The sequence below is a fragment of the Engystomops pustulosus genome, chromosome 3 (assembly GCF_040894005.1).
Source record: "Engystomops pustulosus chromosome 3, aEngPut4.maternal, whole genome shotgun sequence".
NCBI lineage: Eukaryota > Metazoa > Chordata > Amphibia > Anura > Leptodactylidae > Engystomops > Engystomops pustulosus.
This window is the reverse complement of record NC_092413.1, coordinates 56,706,069-56,723,422: the sequence shown is the minus strand read 5'-3', so window position 1 is coordinate 56,723,422 and position 17,354 is coordinate 56,706,069. Positions and strand designations below refer to the sequence as shown.

The 17,354-nt window shown below is 41.9% G+C and overlaps 1 protein-coding gene across 1 annotated transcript; it reads right to left on the bottom strand.

Moving 5' to 3' along the window:
* Nucleotides 1-781: 781 nt before the first annotated feature.
* On the bottom strand, nucleotides 782-15,315 carry YIPF4 (Yip1 domain family member 4). Its single transcript, XM_072140857.1, has 6 exons — nucleotides 15,009-15,315; nucleotides 11,835-11,988; nucleotides 9,532-9,703; nucleotides 8,082-8,159; nucleotides 4,410-4,523; nucleotides 782-2,653 (listed from the first exon to the last, which is right to left on the bottom strand). The coding sequence occupies exons 1-6, from the start codon at nucleotides 15,088-15,090 to the stop codon at nucleotides 2,516-2,518; spliced, it is 738 nt and encodes a 245-aa protein (XP_071996958.1). The 5' UTR covers nucleotides 15,091-15,315; the 3' UTR covers nucleotides 782-2,515.
* Between the last annotated feature and the right edge of the window lie 2,039 nt (nucleotides 15,316-17,354).

The following is a 17,354-nucleotide window of genomic DNA, read 5'->3' as shown; positions in this document are numbered from 1 at the left end:
TAAAATTGAATAAAATAAAAAAAAGGTCACTCTTCAGCAGAAACATTGTATGTCTTGCATATTACTATCAGGAAGGAGGACAGGGCGCTCCGTAGTGCTTATAAAGATGGAAATTCTTACACTGTCCATAGTCTTGTGCAGACTTCCAATCACTTATCCTCAGGTTGGGGTGCCCACCTGGGCTAAATCTTGGTAAATAAACCAATTTCTAAAGGTACAACTACATTATGGAAAATTATCTTCACATAGGTATATTATTTTTATTAACATCTAATTTAAGGAATGTATATATATGACAGGTGAATTAAATGTGAATACACAATTTAGACATGACCTACACAGATGGTTAGGGACAACTGACTATAGTAACAGTGATTCATCATTTAGGCGATGTTGTGCTAGGATAACAATTTAGACAATAAGAAGTTTATGATAAAAGATAAAAAAAAAAATGGTAATGGACGTAAACACGATCCATATATGACAGATTGTGTCCACCTCTGGGACCTGCACTTTCCTAGAGAAAAGGGGTCCTCCTGCCCGCAGCCAGACTCAATGAGGAGGCTGCACACACATATTCTTACACTGGCTGTCATTTAACATGGAAACTCACCCACCCACAATTCTTGATTAGTAAAAATAGTTTTGGGTCTTTTCACCTCAAGAATGAACAAGTTAACATTATTCCATAAGTGGCAAAATCCATGATGAAAAACCTGCAGTTTACAGTTTCCTTAACAACAGATTAAATGTACAGCAACAGACATAAGAACCAAACATATTTATTCTCTGCAGTTTATTTACCGTGTTGAGTCAGAAATTAAATCTATAAAAAAGTTGTATATGTAACAGCGATTAAGAAATGATGAGCATCACATCAATAACTGTTACATTAATTGAAATCGACATTCATAAATATTTATTTACCATATCTACAGAATAATTTGAAATTTAAAAAAAAAAAAAAGGAAAAAAATAAAATTTAACCACCAAAAAAATTACACCGGCCCGCACAATTGCACTTAACTCTAGGAATATTTTTTTAGTTTTTTTTTTTTTTTTTTGCAGCAGCACTATAGGATTTCCTTTGTTAAAAAAAAAACAAAAGGACAAGATTAAACATTTAAAGGAGCACACCCACAAAAATGATTACATTTCATGCTTGTTGCATGACATAAATTGTGAAGGTAATTTTTTTGTCTGTTTTAATGGGTCTTCTGCTCCCTTTTGATCCTGCTTTTATCATGTGGCTATCAGACTCAAACCAAGTCTTATGTGTGGAACGGTCAGTCAGTTTCTCCATTCATTTAGATAACATATTTAATTGAGTCATTGAAATGACCAAAGAAACCGACTTCTTGCCGCTGTATCACTTGGAGAATCACTGTGCACGTCCCATAACACAGCTGTGGACCAGAACTGCGTGGACAATTATTTCATGTACCTGTCCAAAGGGTACTAGGGAGTCAATACGTTTTGTGGTATTGCTTCTTTAAACTCAGGAAAGTTATGACTCTAAGAGGAAACGAAGATCTATAAAATGCATCGAAGACTTGGCTCCATTGTGGAAATCCCAAACCGTGTCAAGCCTATTACACATGGTTGTTGACTGGAAATTCAAGCATAAAAGACTCCCAAGAGTACGCCTTCAGAGGATTCTACCTACCTCTAGTGTACATAAATACAAAAAAAAACATTTATAAGACATCAAAGAAGGGAAAATTAAAAAACAAGACACTAAAAATTGTTGATTTAAGATGATTTTATATTCACCTTGACTTCAGCTTGCTGGTTGGATTTTCCTGACACTTAGGTAAAAATTCATCTGAATAAAAAATATCCCCAAACAAGAAAACTGTCTCACCAGCCATATAACTTCTCATTTTAGAAAAGAACTATGCATATTTCCAGACTGCCTGGTTTCAATAGTCAGAGATAAAAAGAGCGCACGTGATTGAAACCCTCTGTTTTTTTTCTCACTTAGGATAAACTGTTAGACATAAAGGTAATACACTGAGGAATTTAAGAAAATATGTTAACCCTTAACATTGCAAAGGATGTCCATTATAAAGGGATATATGGACTAACAAAAGTAAAAGTTATCCTCTAAGAAGACGAAGACAGCAAGAGAAAACTGTCCTGATGTTGTCCTTTTGCTTATTGTAAAATAATTCCAGGTTGGCTTCAATACACAGACATGGGAATGATAAGTGTTCCAGAATGATAACAGTCATGTGCTATATACATAGAGTCAGGGGGAAGAGATCATGTAAATGCTGCTCTCTCTCAATAGATGCTAATATCATAAAAAAGTTAGAACTTTAATTGCTTTGTTGATCCCTTCTATGTCAGACGGCCTGCACCATATTGCCATAAAGAATAATGTCCCCTGACGAGCTCTGGGTTTAATATATACACATAGGCGTAATACACACCAAATGTTTGGGAGGAAGACTCCTCTCACCAATCCATCCAGCATTACACTTCACCACTGTACCAAATGAACACAGTATCCTCACACTCCGGTGTACAAAGATAGAAAATAAATGTACAATAAAAAGATGGGATAAATAAGAAGCGGCTTCTTTGTCTTGAACTCTTCTCCCACTAATAAAGATGCAGCGCTGTAAGCCGCCCAGAACACTCCAAACAGCTGAAAGAGAAATACTCAGATCAGTGCACAGCACAAGACAGAGGGAAGGTTAAATGCAGCATTCTGTCCAGAGCCAAATAGTCTATTTGGTTTCCCATGAATACGACTAACTCATCCTTCCTGTCAGGTCAGATTCCCTAGCTACTTGCGCTGGCAACCATGTAGCCCACAAACCACTCAGTGCTCCTCCTCATCACCACGGATCCAGGAATCTCAAAAACTTTTCACCTTGGACCCAACACCTTGGACCCCCACTGCTGCCGGCTGAACTCCCTAGCGTCCAAATACCAGACCTGAGTCAGTCCTCTCCCTCATCGCACTGCTCACCTCGGACCCCAGGTAAACAGGACAGTGGATCATCATGGCCGTCTGGCCTCTCTGGCACCTGATCGCTGGTGTTGCAGCGGACCTCTCCGACACTTCACCATCGTAATACTTGGCGCCTGGTTCCGGGAAGCTCCCAGCATGGTCGCCTCGGCTGCCAAAGATCACTGGACCCCTCCCCTCCATCATGGCTGATTGACTTCACCAGCGCCAGACTTCCTGACCTGTAATGGACCTCTCCAGGGCTCCTCCATAAGCCAGAACGCCAAACCTCGTTGCAGATTACCTCCTCAGTGCAATTCACAGACCCTCATCTCATGTCACGTGGTTCCTGGAGGTCCCCAGTGCCATTGGCTGAGCAAGCATATATGTGACATAGTAGGGGTGTGAGTGATTGGTTACGTGTGACATAAAGGGATAATTTTTAAGTGATTAGGAGGTCAAAAGGGCACAATTTTTATATTCTGTTGACCTACAGCTGCTACAAAGAGTTGCTAAATTTATCCTTGTTCACTGCCATATTACCATATATACCAATGTACAAAAAATGTGCTGAAAAACCTCACCCCTGCTTATACACAAGTCAAAAAATAAACTTAATACTCACCCTCTGGCGCCCGGATCCTTGGCATGGCTCCTGATGGCTCCTCCTCTCCATTTCTTCTCTTTGCGGCAGAGTCGCTTCCATGCGATCTGCCGGCCGGCGCACACTATGATACGGTAGCGTGCGCCGGCTGATCGCATGGAAACGACTCTACCGGCTATTACAGCAAAGACAAGAAAGAAGAGGAGCCACGCCAAGGATCAGGAGCTGCACCTAGCATTGGGGGTGAGCGAGTATCGCCAGAGGGTGAGTATTAAGTTTATTTTTATTTATGTGCTTGGCTGGCTGTACACTACACCCGCAGCTTATACTCGAGTCAATAGGTTTTCCCAGTTTTTGGTGGTAAAATTAGGGGTCTCGGCTTATACTCGAGTATATACGGTATGTTATTCACCTCCCCGAATCTAGCGGCCAAAACTGCTTTAGGCTTCAGGCTCCACTAAGCATTAATCTGCAGCCACCATCTGGTACTTATTTGTGATGTCAACCAAATTATACAGGCCATGTCCATGTATACAAACAGTCAAAACCTAACACTACTTCTCAGAGGTCACTCTGCTACTCTCGGCAGTCGTATCAGTACCATCCATTCCACAGTCTCCACCATAACTAATGTGTATATGGTGGTATATTGTATTCCGCAGTGATTTAAAAGTCATAGTTTGCATTTGGAGTTTCGTTCTAGTTTCCTCATAGATTTCAATGTTTTTATTTAGAATATGGATTTTGTGTCCCATGTGGATGTACTTGATTCTTGTGTCACTTGGATTACAGTCACACAAAACAAATTTGTGAATAAATAAATTTTTTTCATTGAGAACTCCTTACCTTGATTACTGTAGACACAATTTCAAAGGATCGAACAACTATCAGTGCAGGGACAATAACAATTAATGGAAGTAAGGAGTATCCTATTACACCAAGCACTTGGCCGTAAGACACCTACAGACAGAAAAAAGGGAAATGAATGATAGCCATGTTTGCCGTAGATCTATTTTGCACTAGATTTTCACAACTCTTACCAAGTAAATAAATACTATGTCTATTTTTTTATGAAAGAATATACTTCGGAGATGGGAAAGAGTATGGGTTACCTAATACAGAGCACGCAGAGTAATCCTAGTGTGTTGTAGAAGAACGTTTCCTGGGATAGAAAACCTATTATAAATCTCTCACTGGGGGTAAAGGAATACACAAGGAATAAACTCTCTTGTTCCTCTGTTACCCGGTTCTAACACTTGCCCCAAATAACTTTAAAATCTTGGCAAAGTTTATGGAGTAGAATCACAGCTGAAACTGCAAGGGTTGGCTGAAAGTGGATAAAACCTATGGTACAAGACCTAATCATTTACAGAGCTGCAACGCAGACCCCATTGGCTTAGCTGCTGCGGGTATTTGTGTTTGTTTGGGTCAGATAATGGCTTTGGTATCTGTACATACTCAGAAATGCCCTAATATGTCGGATAGTGCCCTGAGATGCAGTTATTGGATCACTATCTGTTTGTGTTGAGATGTCAGAAAACACAGACCATGCTGTAATTCCAGCTTGAAGCCTTGGATACGACTGGAGCAGTCCATCACTACAGGCACTACCATGGCTAGATCCCTAAAACCCCATCCCACGATTGGTTCGACCATTCTCCACTGTCAATCAGAAACAGTTAGGTAAAGGATATTGCCCAAACACTCACTGTTGACCCGATACTAGGCCAACCCGACTTCCTTCCAGGATGTGAGGACATTGTATTCAAACAATGGAGACAAGAAGGTAAATTCAGGGTAGAACACTTCAGTAGGGATTCGGCGTGGTTCTCAACTCAACAGCTAATAGAGTTTACAGACCCTTGCCCACTAGGAGCATGGAAAGCCCAACAGTTGCAACATTATTTGAACTCTTTACCCCCTAGCTCTCAATTCTCCAAAAACCCAAACTCATTTGAAATCCTTTGTACCAGCACAGGGACATTACGCTATACGCTCTCCTCTGCATACTTATGTCTCCTATCCATTACTGATGACCCCGGTGCATACTTGACAAAATGGGAAACTGACCACTCGAACTGACCACGTGAACAGAAGTCTTTGAGCTACATCACAGCACTTCGGTAAGTTCACAATATCAGGAAGCGGGTTATAAACTCATGGCCAAAAGGTATAGGGTCCCAACCCGGTTACACACCATTTTCCCACAAGTGCCTGCCACATGCTGGAGATGCAGAGATAATGAGGGATCCTTCCTCCACATGTTTTGGTCATACCCAATTCTGGCAAGACCTACAACGTCTTATCTCGTAAGTATGTGGAGACTCACTAAGGTTGGATCCTCCTCTTCTATTCCTCCACCATTGTGACATCTTGACGTGAACAGACAAATACTCTCTGCTACGATTCCTAATAATGGCGGCCCGGTCTTGCTTTCCAATACTTTGGAAACAGACCACTCCTCCGACAATAGCCATGTGGGACAATAACATCAATGACATCATGCATATGGAAGATCTCACCTCCTTGCTTCATGGCACGTACGCAAAGTTCAATAAAATCTGGCAATCGTGGATCCTTTTTCAGCAATCTGCCTCTCCTTCCGTCTCTCTTGGCTAACCTCTCCCCTCTCCCCCTGGTCTGGACGCCCCCTCCCTGTACTTTGCCTTTCGTTGTAACCTACACCCTCTTTTTTATCTTTTTGGTCTCATTTCTTTTACTGTTTTCAGTATTGATTTGGGGGGGCTTTTTGGAGAGACTGTGGGTTCATAGGGCTCTCCTATTGCTCTGTTCCCTAAAACTATCAAATTGGCTGGAGGGCTGTGGAGGCTGGAAAGTGGACGCTTATGAGCAGTATTTAATTTGATTAAATGTTACTTATACTGTCATTTCTGATTCAAATATTACCCATTGTCACATTATTATTGTTTTCTTCATGTATATCGTTAATGTGATGACAATCCTGGCTTTTACCTGTGTTCCTGTTACCAATAAAAAGCAAATTATATAAAAAAAATTAAAACACTGACCAGAGGGACTGGCAAAAGCATCTCTTAGTTTATTTTACCCTATACTGATATTTTTACAATATTGTTTTCACCTGTCTTAGACCCTGGGGACATTTTAGTTTATGACTGCTTTTAGAGTCCAAAACTATTCCAGTAACTTACTAAACACTTTAAATGAACATCAAAATCAAGCATGATAAACCAGTTGCACTGTTGTTATTCATGGCCTCCTTCCTTTCAAAATAAGCTTTTGCAATTTTTCTTATGAGTCCATGGGGCTCTGGTGGGTGTTTCCAGAACCCCTCTGGGAACACCACTGAAAGAGCCCCTCTGGCTCATAAGCATAATTTTTGAAGGAAGGAGGCCATGGATAACAAATATAAGAAGATTACCACACCACAGTGTCTGGATTTATGAGTAAGTGACCCTGGTTTATCATGATGGATTTTGATGGTAGATTTCGTTTAAACTAAACCTAAAATCACAGATATACCTAATATGGTAGTTCCAATGACAGGTTTCTGTACCGTTTCCCAGCCCTATGCTATTTGTAATTAAAGTTTTATTGTTTTAGAATCTTATATATATGCAGATAAACTCATGAGGCTAGTAGCCTCTTTCAATCCCTACTGCAGATTCTCTTTAGCATGCAGTTCGCTGTAGCTGTGCGCACTTGCCTGCGATGCCAGAGTTCTTTGCATGCGCAATAGCTCCGGCAACAAGGCCGCGTCACTGCGAATGGTGCACTTGTCTGTGACGCCTGAGCTACTGCTCGCTGTAGCTGCACGCTGAAAGAGGCTACTGGGGCATGGAGTAGCCACAATAAAAATTTAAATTAAAAAAAGCATAGGGCAGTGATGGCAAACCTTTTAGGCACCAAGTGTCCAAACTACAACCAAAACCCACGTATTTCTCGCAAAGTGCAAAAACAATTTAAGCAGTAACTTATTAAGGCACCTGAGGACACCAATACACTAGAAGGAAGAAGAAGTTTCAGAATATAATTTTGGCTTCCTTTCAGGGCCGTGGGCTGCCGGGGACTGCAAAAGGCCTTGAGTCCTGTCTGGCAAAATCTGCTTGGGTGACGGCATGGGTGCCCATAGAGAGGACTCTGAGTGCCACCTCCGACATTCGTGCCATAGGTTCGCCACCACTAGCATAGGGACTGTATAGGAACCTGCCATTGGATCTACGTGATTGTAGGTTTCATTTACATAATAGATTATATATCAGAGACAAACTAATATTTGTAGGTATTCAGTAGGCTTATAATTAAAGGGATTGAGCTGTGACAGCAATCTGGTGGGAACAGCAGAGCGCCTGCTACAGAAGGAGTTTCAGGCTGTAGAAGATGCAGTGGCATCAGTATACAAACAGAGACCAACACCCTTGCTGAACAGAGCTTCAGTGTAGGGGAGAATAAGCTCTTTATTTTTTTTCTCCCCCCACCATCTCCGCAAATCTAATAATGGTGCAGTAACTTATAGCAACATAATTATTATTTACTTACTTCCCCACCAAGGACTCTTGCAAGTAGGAAGATGGTCAAAGATCCAAATATCCAAATCGTAATGATCCAAGAAACAACCTTTACAGAATAAATACATGTATGTTAGAAATCTGTACTCTTTTTAACAAGTTCAACATTAAAAAGAAGTTTACATCCATCTGTATTGTGAGCGACTCCAAAAAAAAAGCGAAAATGTGGATCAACCCCCATGGTGAACCTAGTGCTGAACTAAATCTGGCTACAACAAATACCTACCGATAACACAATATAGTAAGAAACATAAGAGGGGATTCATCAATGCTTCTTCACCAGATTTATGGCATAGAAGCATTGAAATTATCGCAATTTCTTGTACACTTCAAGAAATTGTGATTATTTGGGAAACTACACCACTTTCACGCCATGTGGCTATGGAGGGGGCATGGCTGGCGGTGGAGCTGGCGGCATACGGCGTTCCTGCTGCATGCATGGAGTGCTGGCATAGGATAAATTACCCCCATACAGAGTGTGTTCTCAGTTACTTTTTCTACATTACTGGTAACTGGGGCCATCTAGATACCGCGTGGACACGTGCTGGGGCCATCTAGATACCGCGTGGACACGTGCTGGGGCCATCTAGATACCGCGTGGACACGTGCTGGGGCCATCTAGATACCGCGTGGACACGTGCTGGGGCCATCTAGATACCGCGTGGACACGTGCTGGGGCCATCTAGATACCGCGTGGACACGTGCTGGGGCCATCTAGATACCGCGTGGACACGTGCTGGGGCCATCTAGATACCGCGTGGACACGTGCTGGGGCCATCTAGATACCGCGTGGACACGTGCTGGGGCCATCTAGATACCGCGTGGACACGTGCTGGGGCCATCTAGATACCGCGTGGACACGTGCTGGGGCCATCTAGATACCGCGTGGACACGTGCTGGGGCCATCTAGATACCGCGTGGACACGTGCTGGGGCCATCTAGATACCGCGTGGACACGTGCTGGGGCCATCTAGATACCGCGTGGACACGTGCTGGGGCCATCTAGATACCGCGTGGACACGTGCTGGGGCCATCTAGATACCGCGTGGACACGTGCTGGGGCCATCTAGATACCGCGTGGACACGTGCTGGGGCAATCTAGATACCGCGTGGACACGTGCTGGGGCCATATAGATACCGCGTGGACACGTGCTGGGGCCATATAGATACCGCGTGGAGAAGCTGAAGGTGCATATAGATTTTTTTTTTTCTTTTTCAGACTGATAAGGCCTGACCAAGAACATGCAATAGTAAAAACATTGCTATGTTCTCACACCTAGTAACTGCTCTTCAAAGTAGAGCCTTCATGTACATGTTTAAATCATATACAAGGAATACTTGAGGAATAATAAATAACACCGAAAACTACTACAAAATCTGAAGGGCCAACCTACGTGAACCAACATCACATGAAAACTTACCCTAAACTGTCCATATAGGGATATCATGGAAAAGAACAGAACAACAGCAAGTGGTCCCCAGAAGTCAGGGTTGTCTCGTACTACTTGTCTGTTAAATCCAAGGGATGGCATTGGCATAAGAACACAGCGTATTTTGTAGTAAATGTCTTTAAGGTCTATGTCCAATTCCTCTCTACAAAACAAATACATAAAATCACTCAGATAATAACTCAGTTATAATTAAAGGGGTTGTTGAGGAGTACAATATGTTGTATATGCTTAAGGGGGGCGAGGGGGTGTTTAAAAAAAAAAAAAAAAGGGGTTACTTAGGCTTACTTCCCTCTATCCCCATTCCCAAAGACACAGAGGCCGGTGGTGCAATCCCATCCACACTGCTGGTCTCTGTATACAGACAAGATCTGACAGTGAAAGGAACAGGGAGAAAGATGATAATCTCTTTTTATTTTTAAAAATCTCCACATTTTTAAAGCCACATTCAAAACTTGTACTCCTGAACAACCCATTTAATATTTCTACACAGAACAGTGCTGTACATTGAATAAGAAGTTCCCACACACAACACAATGAGAACAAAAAGACAAAATACACATCATCTCAACCATCTCAAGCTCGCTACCACCTTCATCAATACAAAAATGAAAAAGTTTTGGGTTTGAGAACATTGAGTCCTCAAGGCCAAAAGTGTGTGTGTGCTCCTGGTTTCAGCACTGGGCTTGTTTTCATTTTAGCCTTTTTCACTCACCATAAAGCTGTTTATGACAGCTATGTGAGGGCTTGTTTTCTGTGGACAAATAGCACCGTTATGTTTTATGCAATGTGCTGAGAGGCTGGAAATACATTAAGTTGTACCATTTTCTTACAGTGGTTTTATTGCTTCCACTGTGCTGTCGAAACACAATGACACATTGCACGTTTATTCTTTGGGTCATCTTACAATCGTGGACTATTTTTAAAACCTTTAAAAAGAAAAAAGTAAAAACATTCTCCAGATTGCTAATCTTTTTTTTATCTTTGTGTGATTTTTCACTGAAGAACCCATTTTGCCCTATGGACACATACAGATTGGCTTTCTTTTCCTGGCTTCAGTGATTTTTTTCACGGATACCTTACTGACCCATTCCTTTCAATAGGCTTTTTAACACTTCATTTTTTTTTTTCACTGATCCAATGTTTTCAGTGAACACAAAACAGGTTCTGAAGTGATGACTGATCAGTTAAATTAAACTGAAGTGTGAAAGAGCCCATTGAAAATAAAGGGTCAGTAAGGCAGCAGTGAAAAATCACTGAAGCCAGGAAAAGAAAGCCAATCTGTATGTGTCCATAAGCCAAAATGGGTTCAGAGAAAAATCAGCCTAAAGGTGAAAGCAGCCTAAAGGGTAGTAATTGAGAGATGAGACATTTTAGATCAATTAGGTGAATTTATTACTCTTTAATCAGTTATTATTGATTTTGTTTTGGAAGGGAGAAACAGGGAAAAAACATCTAGACATTTAGATTTTTCTCTGAATACTGGAAAAATATTTTTATATTCTTCAATAGTAATGAAGTAACTGGAGTTAATGAATAACAGACCTGCTAGCCTTTTCAGAAGCTCCCACTATCATGACAATCTATTGCAAGTGCAGTGGTTGCATTCAACTGTGGCATCTAAGGTGTTAACAGCTACAATCATTCCCAAGGTCATTCCATTCAGCCTTCCCAACACTGTGACTTCATAGTATGTCATGTGTCAGGAATGGAGTTCCAGCAATTTGAGCCCCGAATCTCCTTTTATTACATCTTACAGGACCAGAAACTAGAAGAGCCATTTACTACAACCTGCATGCCACATATGAGGGGTGGGAAGCAGGGACGTGAATAGCGGGGACCACCAACTTAACTATAGCCTCTGCCGGAAAAACAGCAAGGGAGGGGAGAATATTGAGGCTGGCGTTTAAAAAGCTAGTCTAAATTAAATTCCCCCTAATTGACCATGGGCGTAGGTGAAAATGGTTAAAATGATAGCAAAAAAAAAAAAGATATTCAGTGGTCAGTGAGTTATAAAATTAAAACAAAGTTCAAGCACCACTTATCCCATTACAATGCCAGGGATTCACATCCTCAGTGGTCATGTGTTGTCAACTCACATTTAGAGCTCGGTAGGTGCAGAGTGTCATTTGTGAAACTTAATGCACACATAAAAGCCAATATAATTTAGCTTTTGTGATTGCATGTCCTACAATGAAAACATTACACCTATGTATTACATATAGACAATAGTTTGAGAAGAGCTAAAATAACAACAACCTAGAACAAACACTTACAAGAGAGGCTTATTGTCTTCAGGATCATTTTCTTCTACTTCTAGCAACCACCCATACCCTCTCTGTCGAAGAAAAGTTGTGGCTGTTGAGTCTCTTGTGAAATCTCCGCCAAGGTTTAACTTTACATCAGGTGCAGCTATGGATCCACTGAGGTCTATGAAGAGAAAAAAAAACTGATTAAAGCAAAAAGGAAAGATCATCTTGTGTTGGACAATAATAGTAAACATGGAACAATGCATTCATCGGTCACTGCTGAAGTATCCATTCTACCTGCCAACACTTTACAACGAGCTGCTGTGTGTGTACATAAGAAGTATTAACATACTTGGCCACCACCTGTCCCCTCTACAGACTATGAGGGACATTTATTATTCTGTCGTTGTTTGCACTAAAATAGTGTCTGCACCACATTTATAAAAGGTTATAGACTGTTTTCTTGCTTTCCTACCACTAGCTTGACAGAAGAGGCATGGCCTTGTGCCAAAAAGGTCAGTGTGCCAGAAATACTCCTGACCGGAGCAAGAATTGCCCTAACTTTCTGGCATAAAGTGAGCCAACTAATGGGATGTGCCGAGTATGACTAGAAAGTCTTACATTGCACCAGATTAATCTTCCAGCACCAGGCACTTATATGCATATGGTGCAGAATAAGACTAGTCTAACTCTGCACAGTCTACATTTTATAAATCTCCCCCTATATTGCTATTGTCTGCTTGAGCAAGTGGGTAGCTGATATGTCTTCCATATACTGCATATATGGATGAGGAAATAATGGAGGGCAGCTCTCTTTCACTCCAGCAATTTACTATTCCTTCCTCTCAATAAACTCATCCTTTAGTGGGCCAAACACTCAAGACATATTCTAGCAGTGTTTGTGGATCAATGATGAGTTTAAGTGAAAAAGGGATGAAAGTTTTCTATTTTCCATTAACCTGTTGATTTACAGTATGTAAAGTTTGTTAAAGCAAAAGTGGCCTCTAAAAGTTCCTTGAGGGATTTTCACTGGATTAAATCTGCATTTTTAGACAACTTTGTTTTCTCTCTCCACTCTAGTAACCCAGTGGTCAATTACAGGGTACAAAGCACTGACCACTGAGACCACAGCTTTATGGTGCTATGGTACGGCGGGCAACGGCCGTCTGAATGTAGCCTAAAGTAAATGTTTATACAACTTTCAAGCCCTTTGAATTTCACATCTACAGAATCCATGTGAGTAAATGGCAGAATATTATTATTTTCTTCAGAAACTCCTTATGGTTTGTTTTTGTTGGTTTTTTTTTCCAAAAAATATCATCTAGCAAAATTGGCTTCATAATATACTATATAAATAATATAGTATATAAATATATTGGGTGCCCTAATAATGGGTAGGTGGCTGCCCTGCAGGGAGGTGGTGAAAAAACACAAGTAAACCCTGGGCACCATGTACTGACAATTGTGTACACAGGTTTACAGCAACCTAACCCTGTGTTCACAACACTTGGATATATATAAACACTAGTAGATTGAGAGGTGCTTTTGTGCTCAGTTGTCCTACAGATAAGGATATACATTGATATCATTTACAACAATACCATACACGGAGTAGATGCAATCAAATTACACCTCCAATAGCAAGCCAGCATCACTGAAAGAAGCACTCCGAACTCCACTGTGTACAATAGGCTACTTTAGAATATTACATGGGCTCTAACGTATGCCTCTTGTTTTCCTGCACTTTGGGGGCACTTGAAGCTGTAGCCAAAACTCTGTTACACAACTTATTCAAGACCACTTCTAAATATGTATGTATAGGCACAGTCTTACAATTTCAATAGAGAGCTGTGTTGCGCAAGTTGCCCCCAGGATACTTGCTGACTGTCAGGTTTTGGACTCTTCTCAAAGGACCATTTTGGTTCCTTACTATACTATTATATGCTTTCCCTTTTGGAGACTACATATCCCATGATGCCCCTGGTTAATTAAGAGGTGGGGGTCATCACGCTGCTCTAAAAAGGACCTGTCTGCTAAATAAAACAATCTTGCTGCACATACTAAAAGAAAAAGCTCCCTAGACCTCCCCCAGTTATCGCACTGTTAAATCTCTAGCTTTATCGGAACACACCAAAAAGCTGTGAAATGCTGAGGTAAGTAGCAGTCTGATTGCTGGACCTACTACCTTCCAGCAGTCAGCTGTATTCACAACTGGTATATACATTTCCAGTCAATGAGAAAGGGACTCGAAGCTTCATTGCAGATACATTTTCTAACTCTTACAGCTGTTCATTGCAGCCTAAAGTTCAGTAAATTATCAGCATCCAGAGAGCTTCACCAGAGGCAACAGTGGGCTGAGAGGTCAGTTTATAATTAGGAGTTGTCTGTAAGTCAGGGGTCCTAAAGTCAGGGACCATCTGTATATAAGATGCAGCCGCCAACTAGGAGGAAGCAGTGTACAGCTGCTGAATCTCATGGGAGACCATGATAATTCTGTGCAAGTTTTTACAGAAAGGGCTGTGTCCCTTGCTCGTGAACGTGTGGTATACACAGGCTGTGCACCTGTTGTCCGTTTTTGCAGATTGTGATCATTAAGTTGCCAAGCCATTTAACCACCAAGAGTTCTGAACAGATTTGCAAAATGGACCCCACATATGGCACCCACATTGCATCCATGTTTTTCACTATCCCATGGACTTCTAAGGGACGCCTTGAGATAAAAACATCCGGACAACCCCATTAAGTGAAGAGGGGATGTAGCCCTTGTAGTTTTTGCACAGCCATTCACTCAAATGATAGGCAGCCTTTAAGTTTATATGTGAATCAGATCTCATCAGCCAAGGCTGTGGTGTGCTGAGGTAAATACAATGATACTGCCGCCAAGCTGGGGAACCTGCGGCAGCAGATCAGGCTTCTGTCTTGCTTTGAGGCTTTGAATGGCGCAGGACCAAAAACATATCACCCCCCACCCACCATTGCTGCACAATACTGAACATAGCAATGTGAGTATACTGGGCCAGGCAGAACACCGTTTATAGAAATGGCACACATCAGTGTAGCCCCACAATATACATACACACTATATGTATACAGGCAGAGGGTATCCTGATCTGCAGACACGACTTTATTAGAGGTAATGACAGAGCAGGGTGTCAGGTGTGAGCAGCACACAGCACTACAAGTGTCAGCACTAGGCCTCACCTTCCGCCTCGGTGGATGACACGAAGGTGAAGTCCCCAGGATTGTTGTTATGGGGGTGCAGGGAAGGGCCCGGCGGCTGCATCCTTCTGCTGCTGCTGCTGGGGGTGATGTTAGTGACGGTAGTGACGTTTCAGGCCAGCTCCACAGGATCTACGTGGGGTGGAGAGCGCCTTGACGTCACACACATACCAGGACACCAGCGTCCCGCCCCCTGCTCTTACGTCACCGCCAGACAAACAGCTAATACAGGTCAGGTACAGCGAGAGAAGATGCAAGTAGAGAAGAAGCGCAACTACTTCTGCCTAGATGCTCCGCCCTCACAGCCACGCAGCGTGTGGACACATCCGGATTCTCTTCCGGAGTTTATCTTTCCACTTGGTGTTGTTGTTGACTTGTTAATAAGTTATGTGGTTAATAAAGTTTTTATTGTTTAAATAAAAAAGTAGGAAACAGGAAGCGGCACACATCCTATGCACAGTTATGTCAGAGGAATAATATCGTCATAAATAATAATAATTCCTTTATTTATATAGCGCATACAGGTTACGCAGCGCTGCACAGAGCTTCCCAAATCAGTCCCTGTCGCCAATGGGGCTCACAGTGTAATCGACCTACCAGTATGTTTTGGAGTGTGATTATTATTAAAGATGGATCTTTTCCTTACTTATTATTTTACTAAACACCTATAGAGGGTTTTACAAGGAGCTTTCCAAATAGTTAAAGCAGGGAAGCTGGAAAAAAATTTCAAATGTAGTGACATTGCGCATTTGCGTCACTTTGTTCTGGATTCTGTTTTTACGACTTACACTGAGCACTCCAATTGCAGTACAGGCGGCCCCCCACTTAAGAACCCCCGACTTACAGACGACCCCTAGTTACAAAAACGGACCTCTGGATATTGGTAATTTACTGTACTTTAGCCCTAGGCTTCAATGATTAGCTGTAACAGTTATCAATGGTGTCTGTAATGAAGCTTTATTGTTAATCCTGATTCTTATGACAATCCAACATTTTGAAAATCCAATTGTCTGACCAAAAAAATTCTGGCTGGGGTTACAATTATAAAATATACAGTTCCGACTTACATACAAATTCAACTTAAGAACAAACCTAGAGAACCTATCTTGTATGTAACCCGGGGACTGCCTGTATATGGCTTTCTTACATAGAATCGTAACTGGCTCATCGTAACAACTTCAGAAACCATGCAGCCCTGGGTCTGACGACTGTCATGGCCACCGTAACAACTTCAGAAACCATGCAGCCCTGGGTCTGACGACTGTCATGGCCACCGATCGCACTCCCCAATGACATCAGGGGGAGCGCCGATCTCAACAAAGAAGGAGGCCCATGCGCGGCTGTCTTTTAGACGCCGCAGGAGTCTTTGCCGGTGGCAATCAAGGGGTTAACACCCACGATTGGTGCTAGCAATATGCAGAAAACCCTATGGGGCATATTTATCAGAGCCTCTGCGCCACTTCAGTAAAATGCTAGATTATTGCTAGGACTTGCAATTATTTTGCCACCTTCACGCCAGTGGGGGGTTAGACACGGCCGGCCGGGAGTGGGCCGGCGCGGGGCGTTACTGCCCCCACGCCGGAGCATTCACTGCTTTCATATGTAAAACTGATTTAAAAAGAAATAAGTAGTAAAAATCATAAACCTCTTAGGTATCACTGCTTCCAAAAATGTATACAAACTATCAAAATATAATAACAGTTTTTTCCGGCATTGAACCCCATAACAGAAAATAGTGGCCAAATGTTTGTATTGCTGCTTTTCTGCCACATAATAAATTTAATAAAAAGTGATCAAAAGGTCATACATTCCCCAAAATTGTAGCAAAAAAAAACTTAAGCTCATCCCCGAAATATGACACCTCAAACAGCTCCATATGAAAAATTTATTAGCGCCAGAAGAAACAACATTTTTATGTACCATTGGTTTTAAAGAGGTTATCCGAGATTAATAAATAAAATAGGACCATGCTGGAGCGATCTTTTTAAAAATAATAAACGTGTACTCACCACCTCGGCACTGCTGATGTCCTGTGCCACGGTCCGCCACTGCCATACGTCCCTATCTCTCAGCATTGCAGGGCGCCGGGAGACGGTGTGGGCTTCTGTGCCCCTGTAAACAAAGAGGGGCACGGATTAAACAGACCGTGGGACATCAACAGCACTGGAAAAGGTGAATACACGTTTATTATTTTTAAAAAGCCTGCTCCAGCCCTAATTTATTTATCAATCTTGGATGACCCACTAATTTTTTGAAAAATGTATAAAAACATAATCAAAGCTACCGCATATACTCGAATATAAGCCAAGTTTTTCAGCACAATAAATG